At 41.1% G+C, this 19,759-nt stretch overlaps 1 protein-coding gene across 4 annotated transcripts in view; it reads left to right on the plus strand.

The window, feature by feature from the left end:
* The window catches only part of AFF1 (AF4/FMR2 family member 1), a 234,418-nt gene that overhangs the window by 201,869 nt on the left and 12,790 nt on the right, over positions 1-19,759 (plus strand). For all 4 annotated transcript variants that reach the window (XM_040326684.1, XM_040326690.1, XM_040326698.1 and 1 more), the window contains 5 exons: positions 1,408-1,508; positions 4,116-4,350; positions 7,022-7,113; positions 7,583-7,646; positions 11,816-11,952. In XM_040326684.1, the coding sequence (XP_040182618.1) occupies positions 1,408-1,508; positions 4,116-4,350; positions 7,022-7,113; positions 7,583-7,646; positions 11,816-11,952 (629 nt within the window). The remainder of the gene's footprint in view (positions 1-1,407; positions 1,509-4,115; positions 4,351-7,021; positions 7,114-7,582; positions 7,647-11,815; positions 11,953-19,759) is intronic.

The raw sequence follows: 19,759 nt of genomic DNA on the forward strand, positions 1-19,759 counted from the left end.
ACTTAGATCAGACTTCCATTGAAATCAATGGGTACAAATCGCCTACAAGTCGGATTGAAGTAGTACAGGAACTTCTTTTGAAGTCGGAGCTACTCGAGTCGTGTGTATTAAAACCGCTCCCATTCACTTGCATTGTTTTTCTCGACAGCGCGACTTGAGGCGACTTCAAGTCGGATCCCAAGTCGCCCCAGTGTGAACCGGTTCTAACTGTACGTTTTGGCTAAATAAATTGTCTTTTTCCATACATTCTACAAGCATTAGGCTGGATACACATTATACAATTTTTGTTGTTCAGTTTCCTTTAGATTTAATTACATTCAGCTATGTAGTGCAAGGACCTGCCTGATTGCATACAAATTGAAAGTGTTTAGATTTGACCTCATATTATATGTTTTGGTAAACCTAAAGGAACGTTGTAAAAGAATTGTATAGTGTGTAGCCAGCTTTAGGATTGGTATTTCCTAATTGTAAAATATATTTTTTTGGTAGTTACACTCCTTGTATCCAAGTGCATTCTAATAAATACTAAAAGTATTTGTATTCCCTTTGATTTTGGGCTTTTTCAAGAATGTTTTTAAGGTTTATATTCCTATTGTGTGGGGAACGTTGCTGTACAGCGACTTCACATCTACAGCAATACCTATACATTTTCCAGGATATGAATGTTTTCCAAAATTTGCAATAAGTGAATGTGGTTTCAAGTGGATGGGTGTCAACTGGTCTATTGGTATTTTCAGTAAAACTACCCTGTCCTGAGACAGTGGGTCTCCCTGGGATGCAGTCTGCATTCTTGTGTATTTTTATTAGATGTAAAAGGTAGGGGTCTGTGGAATCTCCCATGTTTGAGAGATGATGCTGCATCTCCAAGTTTCATCTATGTTAGCGTAATATTCAGTCTGGAATTTTACCACTATAAAGAGATATTTTCTTATACCAATCGTTCTTTAGCATTTCTTTGCACATAACTTCATTGTTCGACACTACTATTTTCTGCCTTTGAAGGTTTCATTGTGGTGTTATAATTTGACTGATATACAGAAAAAGCGGCTGTGTAGGAGGCCTTGACTGGCACCTGGCTCAGCCAGCAATTTTCACCCCCTCCACAGCCCAGGGCTCCAGCGAGCACAGGAGGGGCAGAGCAGAGGGCTACAGACAGACAGTCACAGCTTTGTGCTCAGAGTGAAGGGGGAGAACTGAACAATCAGCAGTGAGTGATGACTTAATTCTCCGTGCAGAGCTGGCATGGGACATTGTACCAGAGCTGCATCCACCTAGGTGCGTATTAATCATTATTCATTAAAGCGTTACTTCTTTTAATACTAATTTACGTAAGTTTGATTGCTTGCTCTTAATTTGAAAAAAAATTCTCTGCTTAATTTTTATTTTTTTTTCCTTGCTTATTGCCAGGTGGAAGTAAAAGAAAAAAATACATTGCATGAAACACACAAGAAAATGAAGTTGGATAATGATACCAAGGCCTCTTCAAGTCACAAGGAATCGTCGAAAAAGTACTTTTTAAAACACATTTCCACTTTTGCCGCCGATTTGGGATAACACCCAATTTTATATTTTGTTGCGTGTTCCCATTCCCGTAGCTTTTACATTAAAGAGGAACCTAACTTTGCCTAATGCCCCCCTACCCCCCAAAAAAAACATATATAAACACTTGTCCCTCTCTCTAAAAAAAAAAAACAGAATTACTAGACCATGGATCCCAGCACTGTCTTTCTTTATGTACTCTTTTCTCCAATGACGCCATCTTTAATGGGGTCTGGTGAATGTGTAGACAAGCCATAAGTCTTTATCGGGTCTACAGAACCTAGCACAGACCCTGCTGCATACTGGGCATGTGCCAAATCATCCACGCATGCACAGACACACCGCTGGTCTCTGGCAGTTCTCTAGCATAGACCAGGCTATGCGTGTGCACATGTATAAGATCTCACCATGTGCTCCAGAAATGTCACATCCCAGGAGATTTTAATAATTGCTTCTTCCCTTTTTCTTAGTTGCTTAGCAGCTTTCCCCTTCTATGTAATGTTAAGGAGGGGACTGTAGAGTTGTATTTATTATAAATAACCCTGTCTGTACAGTGCTGACCGATCTCATTATCAGTTAAACTAGAAATATTAACTAGATTTGAACACTGTGGAACAATGGCCTAAAGATGTTGAGGCTTGGGTGGCACATTATTTAATTCACTTTCCCTTTGTTTGTCCCTTGAAGGCCTTGTTTACATGAAAGCAGGTTTTTTTTTTTTTTTTTTTTTTTTTTTTAACCTCTGAACCACCCATTTAGCAAGTTAACATCCCCAACAATCAAGTTTATACCCATTGCAGCAGTAGCGATGCTCCAAAATGTATACCACAGGTCACGTTTGGCTGGCCTTACCAATAGACAAATACAACCTATTCAAGTGAATGGAAGCACACCGCAACTATGTGTATTTCACATGGTTGTTGTGTGGTGCAGCGGGCTTTCAATGGTTAACATTGCCTCCAAGCAACCATTCAAATGCCTCTGAAAAACAATCCAATGCAGATGACTTTTTAGAGGAGTAGTCAACCCTTTGGGGCAGGTTTATACACGGTACTCTCTAGGCAGTTTGCAATTTCTATGTATAAACTTGCTCCAAAAGAAGCAACTACAAAGACGAGGAAACCTTTTTCAATAATTTTTAGATTGGCTGTGAATGGGAGCCCATAACAAACACATAGTGGGGTTTCTAAAGAAACTATTTGTGTGTGTACGCATGTATGCAGGGCTGCTGGTAGAAATCGTGGGGCCCCCGTATAGACTACCTGATAACCCCCCCCGAAAATATTTAAAGCTATATTTCACAAAAAATAGAATAAAATCATTAGCAGACACAAATACAACATAGCTCCCAGAATTCCTGCTAAATCTAAAAGATTAAACTGAGTTAATAAATAAAAATGAAGAGGAGATTAAAAAATGTACAGGCAGGGCAGTTGGAGCTCCGGGATCAGACAGACAGGGAAGATGAGAAGGGAGGAACTGCAAGGAGAGAAACAGTTAGAGGTAACAAACTCACCTAGCAGTGCTAACATTGGAGCCAGTGCTGGATGGGGCACACCCTTAAAGGGAGGGGGATTAGTGTGGGGCGACTGTCTTTATCAGCAGATAAAAGCTGACAGCAGGGAGAGGAGGCGAGACAAGTTTTTAGCTGCTGGATGAAGAGATCTGTGATTGTTGTCCCATCACTAATCCCCCCCTCCCTGTGTGATTGGGCCCCCTACATGAGGACCGGTGGTCCCCCCTATCAAGAGCCCTGTATGTATATATATCTCCAGATAACTTTCTGCCATCTAGAGAAATTTTTTCTGTATCTTTTGGTATAAGTTTTTCCTTTCATTCAGTTTATTGTGGTACTGGTTAACCACTTGTCCTCCGTAAAATTTACCCCCTTCATGACCAGGCAATTTTTTTGCGGTATGGCACTGCGTTACTTTAACTGACACCTGCACAGTCATGCAATGCTGTACCCAAATAAAATTTGTATTTTTTATTTTATTTTTGGTGTTAATTGATCACCACAGGATTTCCCCCGCCCCCCCCCCCCGCTATAAACAAAAATAAAAACCCAACCATTTTGAAACGGAAAACAATATTTTTTACTTTCTGCTTTAAAACCTATCCAATACATTTTAAAATGATTTTAATAATAAAATAATCAAATTTCTTCAAAAATTTGGAATTATATGTATTCTGCTACATGTTTTTATAAAAAAAATAAAAAAAAATAAACCCAGTAAGCGTATATTGATTGGTTTACACAAACGTTATAGAGTTTACATACTATGTGATATATTTATGGATTTTTTTTTTTTATACTAGTAGTGGTGGCGATCAGCGACTTATAGCGGGACTGCGATATTGTGGCGTGCATTCTGACACTTTGTGGGAACCAGTGACACTAATACAGTGATCGGTGCTAAAAATATGCACTGTCACTGTACTAATAACTGGCTGGGAAGGGGCAACACATCTGGGGTGATCAAAGGGTTAACTGTGTGCCTATCCCAGTATAAGATGGACAAAAAGGTTTTGAAAGTTGCATGAAGTCAATATGTTGCATTTGTTTTGTTATCCAGAGTGCCTAAAATCTCTCCTGAGGACTCTCATAAGGAACACCGACATCAGAAGCTCATATCTCCCACGCAGCCCAAAAAACCTGAGAAAATGGCACACAAGAGACATCCTAGTGAGAGCAGCCCTTGCAGGCAGCAATCCACCACAAGCAGCAAAAAAAGCAGTAGCAAAGAACATACTACTCCCAAACAAAGAAAGGTGGAGGAAACAAGTATCGAACGCCCAAAAAGCAGCAAGGTAGGTTCACTGATTAAAGTTGGTCATCTCTATCTCCCTCAGCCATCAGTGTGGTTCTCTGCAGCAGCAAATGCCATCTAACCTATTTTCGCTGATGTTGGCAGAAAGAAATGTACATCTGTGGATGACAGGACAAAATGCTGCGTTGCTTTGGTCTCTGTATAAATGTTCAAAATAGTTTGAGTAGATTGTTCTGTAAAGCTTGGATGACTGAGTGCGTGATCTGCTGTGCTTAGCAAAACTATTATTAATTCTTCCTGGGTGCAGAAACATGGAGCACTATCTGTGGCAAGGTCAAAATTGAACAATGCAAATTAGTCAAATGTGTTCATTTTTTTTCCAGCTCAGTTATGTAACTTCTATAAAAAGGCATGCACTGAGGTTTAGGTTTTAACCAGTAAGGGTTGCAACGCAAATGTTTATCTATGTCAAAGAGTTTTTTATTTTATATGCTAAATTAGCACAATTTTTTTTTACATTTGTTAATGTTTAGCTGGCTTCTCTACATGGATTGTATAGTTAACTGAAAAATAGAAGTTCACTTTTTTTTTACTATCAGCGTAACAGAAAAGTTCCTTCTGCTTATGACTACTATATTTTGTAACATTTACGGTGACACACAACAACAGCCCAACCATCCCAATATAAAGTTCATGCAAGCTCTGTTACTTGAAAACAGATATAGTTACACCCTTCTGATGTGTGGCTAACTTGTACCCCATGGCTCATCCTTTGGGATGACCATCAACACTGTTGATGGAGGAATTGAGTATTATTTTTTCCTTCGGCACGTGTGTACAGCAGCCAGTTTCAACAGAAGCCAGCCATTCTGCCGGTGTCCTGTCGGGAAATGCCCCCTATTGAAAAATGCCCGGACAGAACTGCGCAGCATGGAGCCGCTGAACAGCTGAGTTTACTTTTGTTTTAACCACTTGACCAGCGACGTACCAGTACGTTGATGGACTTTAAGTGGTTATACCAGGATGATGCCTGCACTCATTCACCAAAAAAAGTGTCAAAAATAAATAAAAACAGAGACAGCTTTAGACAATTTCTTAAAAAAAACAAAACAATGTCCCCTGGTGTAGATCCACCACCGACCGAAAAAGAAAGGCTCAGCTAATTTTGGTGTGGGGGGGGCCCCAGGCCATTTTTTTTTTTTTTACACAATTTTTTTTATTGCTGCTTATTTTTTATTTTTTTTTACATTTGGGAACCTCGCTGATAGGCGATGAGTCATCCATCCATGACTTTCTGGCCCATCTCTAACAACCAGATAATGTCTTAGACGCAGAGGAGCGCCGGCTCCAAAAATCCACATATAAATCGCTGTTCAGCTGCAGTCAAACTGAGGGGAAATTCGCACCAGACATGTGTAAACCTAGTCTTAGTAAATTATCTCCACTTTATCAACAGTGAGGAAAAATGTGTTGCCTTTATCAACCCAGCACATGTGTATCTCGGTGTGGAACCAAGTGCCATAGTGCGCCATGCTTACCTTTGCAAAATGATGCAAGTTTCATGGTAAAGGCTGCTGTAGATGATTGCCTTATTGTAATTGTATTTACTGGCTTGTATGTTTTACAAGTTTTAATGTGTAATTGTCTACATGGGTAATACTAGAAATTAATAAGTCACTAATAGGTATCTAGTCTGGATCGAGAAAAAAAAAAAAAAAAACTTTTTGATAGATACTCTGGAAGGATAACCATGCTTATCGATCATTGTAAAGAAGGATGAGACTATGGTCCAGATTCACAAAGCACTTATGCCGACGTATAACAAGATACGCCGACGTAAGTGCAAATGTGCGCCGTCGTATCTGTGCGCCGGACACACAAACAGATATGCGCCTAAAACCAGGCTACACCCCGCCGACGTAGCTTGCTTACGCTGGCGCACATTTAGGCTGGACGCATGGTGGCGCTCCCATTGATTAGCCATTCAAATATGCAAATGAGTGAAATACGGCGATTCACGAACATACGTGCGCCCAACACAGTGCGCGCAAGTTGTACGTCCAGCGTAAAGTTATTCCCCATAAAGGAGGAGTAACCCAACAGCAGACATGCAAAGGTCTGCACCAGGGAACACAAGCCGGCGTATTTTACGTTGGACGTGTCTGGCTGGGTGTAGGTTGCGTTCACGCCATACTCAGTGATCCGGCGTAGTTTAGGCAGTTGTTCCAACGTGGTTGTGAGCATGCGCAGGGGGATGCGTCCACGTCTCTGCGCAGTTCGTGATGCGTATCTGGCGCTCGGCACATCATTTGCATGGGGTCACGCCTCATTTGCATGGCTCACACCCACTTCCACCTACGCTGGCGTACGCCTTCGAAACCCAGCGCAGCACTGGCTTGGTGCATTCCATGCTTGCCTCTCTGAGCTGCGTTGGTGTAGCGTACATTGTTTGCGCTACGGCGGCGTAATGTGCGCCCGCTCTCTGTGAATCTGGGCCTATGTTGGCATGTTAAGTTTTTAGCATAAAATAATTATGGTAGTGTAAATGTTTTAGGAGCTTAAGTTACACATTCGTATTTTTATTAAATATAATAACATTTTTAATTACTGCTTTGTTTTCTACAGTTATGAGCAAATTACTGTATAGCTATTAGTTTTAGTATATTTTACATATCAGTTATGGACTAACCATTTTTAATAAAAATTTCCAGGGTTCTACAGATAAAACAAATCCTTTCCCAGTGCCTTCTTTGCCAAATGGTACTGCCAAGCCAACCAGACCTCAGCTGAAGTTTGAAGAAAAGTACGTCTATTGTATTTCTTTTTCTCACTATGCTTAGCTTATATACAGTGTATCAAGAAAGTATTCACAGCTCTTCACTTTTTCCACATTTTGTTATGTTACAGCCTTATTCCAAAATGGATTAAATTCAAAATCTTCCTCAAAATTCTACAAATAATACCCCATAATGACAACATGAAAGAAGTTTGTTTGAAATCTTCAAATTTGCAAAGATTTAATAAATGTAATAAACTTGCAAAGATTTCAAACAAACATCTTTCACGTTGTCATTATGGGGTATTTTTTTGTAGAATTTTGAGGAAAAAAATGAAGTTAATCACTTTTGGAATAAGGCTGTAACTTAACAAAATGTGGAAAAAGCGAAGCGCTGTGAATACTTTCCGGATGCACTATACGCTTACCCCTATTTCTTGTCTGAATCCTGGAGTCGGGTGAGAGGTGTGCATTAAATATCTGTTTTTCGCTTTAGGTTATATTCACCAGAACATTACATGAAGGAGGCCAAGAAGCTAAAACATAAAGCTGATGTCATGGTATGTTTTCTTATGGGTGTACAGTGCATCCAGAAAGAATTCACAGCGCTTTACTTTTTCCACATTTTAGGTTACAGCCTTATTTCAAAATGTATTTTCCTCAAATTTCTACAAACAATACCCCATAATGACAACTTGAAAGAAGTTTGTTTGAAATCTTTGCAAATTTAATAAAAAAAAAAAAAAAGGATAAAATATTATGTACATAAGTATTCACAGCCTTTACTATGACACTCACTGTTTCCATTGATCATCTTTGAGATATTTCTGCAATTGACTGCAGTCCGCCTGTGGTAAATTCAGTTGATTGGACATGATTTGGAAAGGCACACTCCTGTCTATATAAGGTCCCACAGTTAACAGTGCATGTCAGAGCACAAACCAAGCAATGAAGTCCAAGGAATTGTCTGGATACCTCTGAGACAGGATTGTATCGAGGCACACATCTGGGGAAGGGTACAGAAAATTTTCTGCAGCATTGAAGGTCCCACTGAGCACAGTGGCCTCCATCATCTGTTAATGGAAGAAGCTTGGAACCACCGGACCCTTCCTAGAGCGGGCCGCCTGGCCAAACTGAGCGGTCAGGGGGGGGGATCAAGGGCCTTAGTCAGGGAGGTGACAAAGAATCACTCTGATGGAACGTCATGTCTGGAGGAAGACTGGCACCGCTCATCACCTGGTCCGATACCATCCCTACAGTAAGAGCCGGTTCACACTGGGGTGACCTGGGATCCGACTTCAAGTCAACCCAAGTTGCCCCAAGTCGCGCGGTCGAGAAAATGAATGGAAGTGAATGGGAGCCGTCTTAATGTACACTACTGAAGTCGCTCCGACTTCAGAAAAGGTTCCTGTACTACTTCAATCCGACTTCTAGGCAACTTGTACCCATTGATTTCAATGGAAGTCGCCTCAGAAGTCTGATCACTGTCTTAACTGAAGCAACAATACAGGAAGATCACATACATTTCTCAGGCAAACCCCTCCCTCCCACAGAGCTGATTGTTGTTTGATTGGCCACTGGAAAGCCTCCTGTCCTGGAGGTGACTTGAAGTTGCCTTGTACTGTTCCTGGAGGCAACTTGAAGTTGACTTGTAAGTTGCCTGATGATTCATACTCAAGTCGTGTCCAAGTTGCCTCCCAAAGTCATGCTAGAAGTTGTGTTTCCCCTGTGTGAATGGGCTCTTAAGCATGGTGGTGGTAGAATCATGCTGTGGGGATGTATTTCAGCGGCTGGAACTGCAAGACTAGTCAGGATCGAGGGAAAGATGAATGCAGCAATGTATAGAGACATCCATTATGAGAACCTGCTCCAGAGCACTCTGCACCTCAGACTGGGGCAAAAGTTAATCTTACAACAGAACAACAACCCTAATCACAAGGCCAAGATAACAAAGGAGTGGCTAAAGGACAACTCTATGAATGTTCTTGAGTGGCCCAGCCAGAGCCCAGACTTTACCCGACTGAACATCTCTGGAAAGATCTGAAAATGGCTGTGCACCGACGATCTCCATCCAACCCGATGGAGCTTGAGAGGTCCTGCAAAGAATGTGAGAAACTGCTCAAAAATAGGTGTGCCAAGCTTTTAGCATCATACTCAAAAAGACTTGAGGCTTTAATTGGTGCCAAAGGCACTTCACCAAGTATTGAGCAAAGGCTGTGACCACTTATGTACATCATTTTTTTATTTTTAATAAATTTGCAAAGATTTTAAACAAACTTCTTTCATGTCGTCATTAAGGTATTGTTTGAGGTATTGTTTGTAGAATTTTAGGGAAAATAATCAAATCCATTTTGGAATAAGGCTGTAACATAAAATGTGGAACAAGTGAAGCGCTGAGAATACTTTTCTGTATGCACTGTATGTCTTTTTTTTTACTTCAAGTTTAAAGTAAGCAAAGATATGCATTTGGTAGCTTTGCTGGCAAATGTTAAGGTGCAGGATTGAAGGGGGGTGGCTGCATATACAGAAGAATTGCTTGGAATGCAGAATAGTGAAAAAAACTTGTGTTTAGCAGTACCTTTAAAGGCATCAGTGTTAAAATGTGAATTAAAGATTTCCCTTTTACAGTGCACTGAGCAAAGCCATCAGCTCTTATATTTCTGTTTTTATCTCAAAGCTGTTGTGTTATGTACATAGGGTTTGCCATCTGTTTCCTGGCAGGCTGCTGGTTTTTACTGTTTACATTCCTGTGAGAATGAATAACCACTCCCCAGCAGAAACTCCTAGCTATACATTAATATGAGATGAAAGAAAAATCCTGGATCGCTGCACTCCTCAAAAAACCATGTCTTTATTCAAAACATGAAAAAACAACAAAAATTCAAATGGGAAAAAACAGCCAAAATTCATGCAGTCAAACAAGAAGTGGATTAGGAAAAAAGAGCTGACATGTTTCGCATCCTGTGATGTTTACTCGTAAGCAGTGGCAGATGTGGGATGAGAGCCATGCTATGCTACTAAAATAGTGCAGTGTTATCAAATTGATCATTGTCTCCTTTGTAACAAGAGTGAGCCTAGGTTCACACTGCTGCAAATTCAAATCGCGGTAAAATGCGCGATTTTACCGCGATTTTGCCGCGATTTCGGCCGCAATTTAATGTAAATCGCGGCCCGAAATCGCAAAAAGTAGTACAGGAACTACTTTTTGAAATCGCAGATGCGGCGTCGCACTGATTAGGACGGTGCCATTGCCGACAATTGCCGCCGATTTGAGATGCGATTTGACATGTCAAATCGCATCTCAAATCGTTCCAAATCGTACCCAGTGTGAACCAGGGCTCAAGGCAAGTTACTAAATAAGAATAATACATTTTTTAATGACAGTATTTTACTAAATCAAGCCATGCTGCTAGAAGGTTGTCATGAAACAGTTGGCGTTTCCTCTGAATCATACAGTGTTACAAGGACGAACAAAAACTTTGTTTGCACCCTTACCCTCTCGTTATACTTTGTACTAAGCTGAGCAAGGCATGGTTGTCACATCATCCCTTTCCTACTGCAGTGCTTGAGTCAGTATTGTAAATGATATCTTTAAATATTTGTGCTGTAAACTTGCTCTGGATCATCACAGGCTGTCATTTTCAATGGATAGAATTTAGACTGCACAAATGCTGGGTGTCATCTGCACAATAATTCAAAATACACCTGCTCAATTTGCAAATATATGATATTTTTCTTTAAAAAAAGGTTATTGGTGTTTATGGTTTACATGTGGGTATACAGTATAATCGCTAGACCATTCATTTCAGCAAAAATCTTTCTATAAGATTACATTTTATGCAAGTTATTTACCTTCAAATGTCTGTGTAGACATAAAATCCTGAGACTACCACCTTGCACCACCATATAGCAAGTGATGTCAGTAGTAGCCCTGGCAGACTCTAGAGATCTACCTGAACAACATGGAAGAGATCAAAAATCATGTTTTTTTGTTTTGTTTTTTTAAGGCGATAACCTCCCTGTCCTATTAAAAAAACAAAATAACAAAGACAGATTTGAGAAAAACATAGAAAAATATAAAAATACACATTTCACTGCAAAAATCATAAACCGATCCTTTTTCTTTTTTTTCCTTCCTCTTATCTTATTCCCTTTTCTATGGTCAAGCTATTAGTGCCAACTGAGGCACCAATTCACCAATGAGGTTACGCACTCTTGATCTCTCAATTTGTAAACCACTCTTCCCTTGGCTTCTGGGCTTCCCACCCTCTCCCTCTTGTTTCAAGATTTCAGCTCAACATACGTTTTTATAGTTATGGTTTCTAATAAAGTTTTTTTCGTGAAGCAAAAAAGTTTTGCCCTTAGTTGTGCTTTGAAGAAAGTGCTTAGAAATTGTGTTTACATTCCTGAAAAACATTTTTCCCTCACTGTACATAAATCAGAATTTTGATCCATGTTTGGGCAGGCTGATTAACCATCGACTGAGTACAACCAGCCTGTCAATTTTTTGACATGCGATTACTACCAGCAGCTATAGCCGCTAGCAGCAATCCTGTTTTGCCAGCTGCGAAGGTTCCCCACCCCCTGTGGGTGAAGGAAAGAAAATTAGGTCATTCATGGGCTACCTAAGGTAAAAAAAGGTACTTTCACTTGAGATTACGCTTTTTGTCAACACATAGGACCTAGTTTTTAATTTAATTGATTTATCTTTTCTATGCTTGTGCTTTAGTCGGACAAGATCGGAAAGTCATTCAATTACCTAGATGCAGCCATGTTTTTCATTGAGTGCGGGATTGCAATGGAAGCTGATGTTAATGCGCCAAAGCCTGCCTACACGATGTTTGCTGAAACAGTTGAACTTATTAAGTAAGTAACCCTAAACTATGGTTTATTATGCCTGTGCTATCCTACCTTCTCCCAACTTTATATATATATATATATATATATATATATATATATATATATATATATATATATATATATATATATATATATACACAGTACAGACCAAAAGTTTGGACACACCTTTCTCATTCAAAGAGTTTTTTTTATTTTCAGTATGCCTTCAATTTTGAATAAATCCCCAACAGTGTCACCAGCAAAGCACCCCCACACCATCATACCTCCTCCTCCATGCTTCACGGTGGAAACCAGGCATGTAGAGTCCATCCGTTCACCTTTTCTGCGTTGCACAAAGACACGGGGGTTGGAACCAAAGATCTCAAGTTTGGACTCATCAGACTAAAGCACAGATTTCCACTGGTCTAATGTCCATTTCTTGTGTTCTTTAGCCCAAACAAGTCTCTTCTGCTTGTTGCCTTTCTTTAGCAGTGGTTTCCTAGCAGATATTCTACCATGAAGGCCTGATTCACACAGTCTCCTCTTAACAGTTCTAGAGATGTGTCTGCTGCAAAAGGTGGCTACTTTGAAGAACCTAGAATATGAAATATATTTTCAGTTGTTTCACACTTTTTTGTTATGTATAATTCCACATGTGTTAATTCATAGTTTTGATGCCTTCAGTGTGAATCTACAATTTTCATAGTCATGAAAATAAATGAAAACTCTTTGAATCAGAAGGTGTGTCCAAACTTTTGGTCTGTACTGTGTGTGTGTACTGTGTGTGTGTGTGTATGTGTGTGTATATATGTGTGTATATATGTGTGTGTGTGTATATATATATATATATATATATATATATATATATATATATATCATATATAACATTTCTTGTTCTATATATATATATATATATATATATATATATATATATATATATATATATAGAACAAGAAATGTTATATATATATATATATATATATATATATATATATATATATAAAAACATTTCTTGGCACAAGTCCTTGTGCTGAAGATATGTTAATAAAAGTTCTCTTTTGTCAACTTAATGTGGCTACCAGCTGTTAAACTCCAGCTGCCAAGGAGTGCTGGTTCACACAACTCTGTGTGCTGTAATTTGGAAAGGGGTACTTGTGCTACTTTTGGATGTGGTTGGCATATTTTTTTAAGCCAAATCTACTGAAATCACACCAAAGTCACCCTACATAATTGCACTGAAAATCACCTCATGGCATGGTGTGTTGAGCTCTCTGAGCTCCAGGTCTCTATTTCCACAAACAATTGCAAAAATTAATCAAGGGAATGACCATTTGACACAGGCTTTTATGCTTAGATAAATGGTACCTGAGACTCGCAAAGAAGACTCGACTTTGCCTGTAAGCGACCTCCGGGCACTGGACCCTGCGTAGTGGAAATCCTGGACACTACAGCACTAAGGCATTTCCTGCAGGGTGCTGTACAGGTCCAAGGGAGTGGACCCTAAACATGAAAGGGTACCTGGGCTAGCTGTGGGTGTTTGCTTTTTGTTTTTGCTTGTGTCTGGCTGTTTTTTACCTGTATGATGGTGCACAATTATTTGTGGCGCACGTGTGTTCACAAGATTGCCACTGTGATCCGTACAGTAGTTGCTTTTTGGTGTCCACGGCTTTGTTGTACATGCGCAGTAGCCTTTATCTGGGCACACAAAGATTTACAGTCACACCTTATTTAAGCTGTGTAAGCCAAGCATGCGGTGCTTCCAGAAGGCAGCTGTGGGACACAGAGCAGGCTCTGAACAGACACTTGCAGCGGTTCATTTCTCCTTACCCGGGTCACATGAGTCACCAAGTGTTGCATGTCAGGCTATGGTGCTTAGCCGGATTGTTGCATAGGGGCTTGGTGAGCCCTATTTAATGGTCTCCCTTCTGAGGTGTGTTAAATCTACACCCAACTACTCTTTTTGGCTATTAAATGTCTTCCAAAAAGAGGCATGGAACTAACACTACAGGGAAGGGCACATCTATTTCATCAGTAGTTCCTGATGAACCTAGTCGTATCCCTGGTGTTGTATCCCCTGAAGGACCAGAGGCTTTTGGGCAATCTGAGCCGCTGCGCCTACCTGGTATTGTGTCCACAGTCAACGCTGCTGCTTCACCCTTTATCACTAAGGATGAACTGTCCTCAGCCCTAGCCGGGTTAAAGCACAGGATTGCTGGCATGATTGTCTCCATCCCGCAGGGTGGCAAGAAGCGTGACAGATCCCCCTCCCTGTAGTCTCCAAGTTGGAGCAGGAATGGGTTGAAAATGGGGAAAAGCTTAAAAGCTCAGGATTCGGTGAAGTGCCCGGCAGATGAGTGTGCTTCTGAGCAATCTGGACAAAGGGAGATCCAGTGGATGTCTGCCTCTCAGCGCAGAGGCTTTCACCCTGACTCTGACCAAAATGATTTGTGCTGCCTTTAAGTTACCTCTTAAAGCAGAGGTGACTGAGCCCCCCTGGTCCTCTTGGGATCCCTGAGGACTCTTCAGGCCAAACAGGCTTTCCCCCTACACCCCCTGCTGGAGCAGGCGGTGTATGCTGATTGGGAATATGCTGACAGGATTTTGTTCCTCTTAAAAGGTTTTTCCCTTTTATATCCCATAGATCAAAGGTTCGTTAAGAAATGCAGCAGTCTCTTCCTTCAACAAGAACTTAACTTATCCAGTGGATAAGCTACAGGGCTTGAAGGACCCTGTTGACAAGAAATTGGAGTCATTATTAAAAACCTCCTTTTCTTTGGCCAGTTCAGCTATTCAGCCAATTGATATCTGCCACATAAAGGATCAGGTCAGACGGCCTGATAGGCCCAACCAGGAGGATGATCTGCCTTGAAAGGAAGACAGATATTCCTTGAGCGCTGTTTTGCTGTTGATGCCTTTAAAAAGGATTCAAAACAGAAGGTTTTTTCTTTTGGCTCTCTTGTCTGTACATGGGCACAGACTTTTGTGGCTTAAGAACTGGCCAGCCAAGCTTCCTTTGAAAAGCTATTGGCAGGTTTCCCTTTCCTGGGGGAACGTTTATTGGTGATCATTTGGACGAATATATCCAAAAGGATTTTGGGTGAAGAAAAGCACCAGGCATCCCTTGTTTAAAACTTCAGGGACTGCTTCCTCAAATGTCTCAGCGCCAGGGCAGTTCATCGCCAACATGGTGCTTGAGCCAGGGGCAAGGCCAGGGCCAGAAAGAGACCCGGGGCCAAGATTTTTCTAAATCCAGCACCAAACCCTCCTTTTGAGGAGACACCCCCACTCTTATCAGGTGGAGGGAAGGCTGCTGCACTTTGCGGACATTTGGAGAACAATAATTCAGGACGAGTTGGTCACTCAATTATACTCCGCAGTTACAAGCTGGAGTTGCGGGGGGTTTCCCTTAAGGGTTTTTAAGCGTTCCCCTGGATCCTCCAAAAGGAGATTATTTTACTTCAGACACTACATCATTTAGTACATTAAGGAGTGATTGTACAGGTTCCTGTATCCGAAGGAGTGAACCCGTTTTATAGTTAAACACCAAACGAGGTCACAAGGCCCATTTTTTTGGACCGAAGATTTCTGAACCAGTATCTACTAATCCACTCCTTTCGGATGGAGTTTGTACGCTTAGTTTTGGCCTCGTTCCAGATGGAAGACTTTTTATCCTCCATCGATATAAAGGACACGCATTTTACACGTACCTATCTTTCAGCCTCATCAGAGGTTCCTGCGACTTGCAGTAGAGGAATGTCATTTTCAGTTTGTGGCTTTACCCTTCGGGCTTGCTACAGCTCCCCGGGTGTTCACAAAGATCCTAGCACCAGTACTGGGTCTTTTAAGGGCCCAAGGGTGACGCTTCTGCTCAGAGATCACTCACTACAGGCTCTAGAACAGAGCATAACATATACAGTGCGGTATTTGGAAAGCTTAGGCTGGATCATAAATACTGAAAGTTCAACCTTGAGACCAGCTCAAAGTCTAAAGTATTTAGGTCTGATCCTAGATACGGTCCAAGCAAGAGTATTCTTGTCACCCACAGGGATCTGTGCCCTGAAGAATCAGGTGCGTCAGATAAGGGGCACGAGACAATCCTCCATTCGGCTCTCTATTAGTCTTCTAGGGAGGATGGTATCCTCCTTCGAGGCGGTGCCCTATGCCCAGTTCCATTCCAGGCCTCTCAACAAGACATCTGTTGGCTTGAAACAGGAGAGGACAAGCCCTGGATTATACAATTGTGCTTATCTCCTCTGGCACGTTTAAGCCTAAACTGGTGGTTGCAGGATCAAAACTTGCGAAAGGGAAAATCCTTTCGCCCGGGAACTTGGAGAGTACTGACTACAGAGGCCAGTCTCTCAGGCTGGGGAGCAACCCTAGAGGGGCTCATAGCTCAAGGGAAATGGTCAAGGACAGAACAGATCCTGCCCACCAACGTCCTGTAATTACGGGCAGTACGACTGACCCTACGGTCCCTACGGTGGAGCTTCAGGACTACCCTATCAGGGTTCAGTCCGACAATGCCACTGCAGTGGTCCATATAAACCACCAAGGCAGTACCAGGAGTTGTTTAGCTCTAAAGGAACTACAGACTAGCCTGGGAAGAGGGACATTTGCCGATCCCATTAGCAGTCCATATCCCCGAAGTAGAGAACTGTAAGGTAAAATTGGTCCCTACACCCAGGTGTGTTCCAGGAAATTTGATAACATTGGGGATGGCCAGAGGTTGACCTACTGGCATCTAGGTTCAACAACATGCTACAGCAGTTTGTGTCCTGAACAAGAGATCCTCTGGCAATCAGAGCAGACGTTCTGGTAGTTCCAGGGAGCCAATACTCCCTGGTTTATGCTTTCCCTTTGGTCCCTCTCCTTCCACATTTGTTGTGCAGGATTCTGAGAGAGGGAGTTCCAGTAATTTTGGTGGCACCAGCCTTGCCCAGAATGCCCTGGTTCCCAGAGATTGTGAGACTGACAATAGACGGGCCATGGATGTTTACACAGCACCCCCATCTACTGTCTCAAGGTCCTATATTCCACCCCAATTTACAGTCTCTAAATTTGATGACATGGCTATTGAAGCCAGGGTGTTAAAAGACCGTGCCATCTTGAGACCAGTGGTGTCTACCCTAGTGAAATTCTAGAAAAGCTGTCACTAGGAAGATCTATCATAAGGTATGGAAGACTTGTATTGCTTGGTGTGAAGCCAAAAAATGGCATCCACGGAAATATGTGATTGGAAAAATTCTCTTTTCTACAGTCGGCTTCAGAAATCAAATTTGGCTTTGAGTACAATCAGCCCTATCAGTATAATTCCAAAGGCCTCTAGCCTCCCGTTCACTGATCCGAACCTTTATGCAGGGACAACTCATTTGCTTGCCCCCATTAGGTCATCTGTGTCCTTGGTACTCGAATTTAGTACCATCTGTGTTACAGAAACAACCATTTGAACCTATTAAGGAAATTCCATTAGTCTTGCTGTCACGCAAGCTAGCCTTCTGATGGCTATCACCACCGCTAGAAGGGTGTCAGAGTTGGCGGTCCTTTCATGCAGGGAACCGTACTTGATCCTTAACCACGACAGTAGTGTTACGACCTGTTCCATGCTTTTTGCCAAAAATGGTGTCGGCCAGTCAAGGTTTATTTGTCTAGATCTATGGAGATCCGAGGGTCAGACTTTTTTTTTTTAACCAAAAAGGGAAAGGGCAGGCAGCTTCCATTGCCAATTGGGTCCGTCAATTGTTCATTCAGGCCTACGGTCTGAAACATAAAGCTGTTCCCTTTAGGGTGAGATCTCATTCTACCGGGGGTGCAAGAACCTTCTGGGCTTTTCGCCATCGGGTACCTGTGGCTCAGATTTGTAAGGCTGCTACCTGGTCTTCAGGGCATACGTTCACAAAATTTATCAAGTGGATGTTTAAGCAGCTGAGGATTCTGCTTTCGGCTGCAGTGTTCTGCGGGCTGCCCTATAAAAACTGCTAGGTATTGTTTGGTAGGGTATCTCCCTCCCCTCAAGGCTATTGCTCTGGGACTTCCCAGCAGGTAATGAATATTAGCCTGACTCTGTGTCCCATTATGTATGAAAAAGATAATAGGATTTTTTCGTCACACTTGCCTGTAAAAATCATTTTCTTTGAGTACATCATGGGACACAGAGGTCCCTCCCCTCTTTTTTGAGTATTCAGTGCTTGCTACTAACTGATGTGCTTCCTGTATGGGGGGGGGGGGGGGTTATATAGGGGATCACTTTCTGTCTAAAGACTTTTGTCTACCAGTGCCCATTCACCTAATGAAGTATAACCCAGCAGGTAATGAATATTAGCCTGACTCTGTGTCCCACAATGTACTCAAAGAAAAGGATTTTACATGCAAGTATGACGAAAAAAACGTATTTGCAGCTGCAACCACAACCCTTTAGATTGCAGTGTGCCTGTTTATTACTGTAATGCTCTAAAAAAAAATTGAAACTTTTGGGAGTTGGGAGGGAATCACTCTATTCCTAGATGTGGTAAGGTGAGAGCGAGATCGGGTAAAATTTGTACCCCAACAATGTTGGATGTTATGCAGAAGTAGTTTTCTTTTTTGCGCTTTTTTCCCTTTTATTCAACTTTTTGACCCAGCCAAGCTACACTTCCTGTTATTAGGGTGTCTGCATTCTGAACAAAGTAGTAAGGACACTTTTTGGACACCAGCAAGTAGTCTTTTTATTTACATTTTCACAAACCTTTCGCTTACAACAGGGGTAGGCAGCCCCGGCCCTCCAGCTGTTTTGAAACTACAAGTCCCATGAGACATTGCAAGACCCTGATATTTACAGGCATGACTCCTAGAGGCTGAGGCATGATGGGATTTGTAGTTTCACCACAGCTGGGGGGCCGAGGTTGCCTACCCCTGGCTTACAAAGGACAGAAAAATAAAGCCCAAACTGCACAAGATCGAAAATTACAAAGAAAAAAAAAAATTAAATGGGCAATCAAAGCTTATTGGTACAGCCATCCACAAATATATATATATATATATATATATATATATATATATATATATATATATATATATATATATATATATATATATATATATATATATATATATATATATATATATATATATATATATATATATATATATATATATATATATATATATATATATATATATATATATATTAGGGCTGTTACTGATTAAAATTTTTGTGTTCGATTAATCGATTTTTTTTTTTAATCGATTAATCGACTAATTTCGATTAATTATAACGCACATACAGATCCAATTACTTTTAGCTGATCTCCTTGCATTGCAACTCTGCATTAGTAAATGGTAAATGTGGTATACACTATATACAATCACCCGACACTAGTTAGTTTCCACAATCCATGACTTAACTTCACAGTTCACACAAATACGTTTTAAATTCAAACTGTAGCACTGACGTAAGTAATTTTTTCTTATTAAACTTTAAGAAAAACGTAGAAAGTTAATTTAACTTTAATTATAAAACTTATCTAGTATATTCACCGTCAGTCACTTTATAGTAGGCAAGAAGGCATCTCTTTAGCCAGTCACACAGACATACCAGAGTGTTTACATTTTCTGGAAGCAGACATGATCGCTTTTTATTGACAACATACCCTGAAGAACTGAACAGTCTTTCGCACAACAGATGTTGTTGATACACAAAGAATTGTCTGCACAAAACTGCTTAGGACAGGAAAACGATGGTTATTTTTTCCCCCCTTCCCTTGATGGAGCCTGATGCATCCTCCTGCTCCACAGATGCAAAAGGTACCTCTATCCAATGGGTGCAGTTTGCATCGCATCCAGCAGGGTAAGTCTCACT

Source organism: Rana temporaria, chromosome 1, assembly GCF_905171775.1.
Source record: "Rana temporaria chromosome 1, aRanTem1.1, whole genome shotgun sequence".
Classification (NCBI taxonomy): domain Eukaryota; kingdom Metazoa; phylum Chordata; class Amphibia; order Anura; family Ranidae; genus Rana; species Rana temporaria.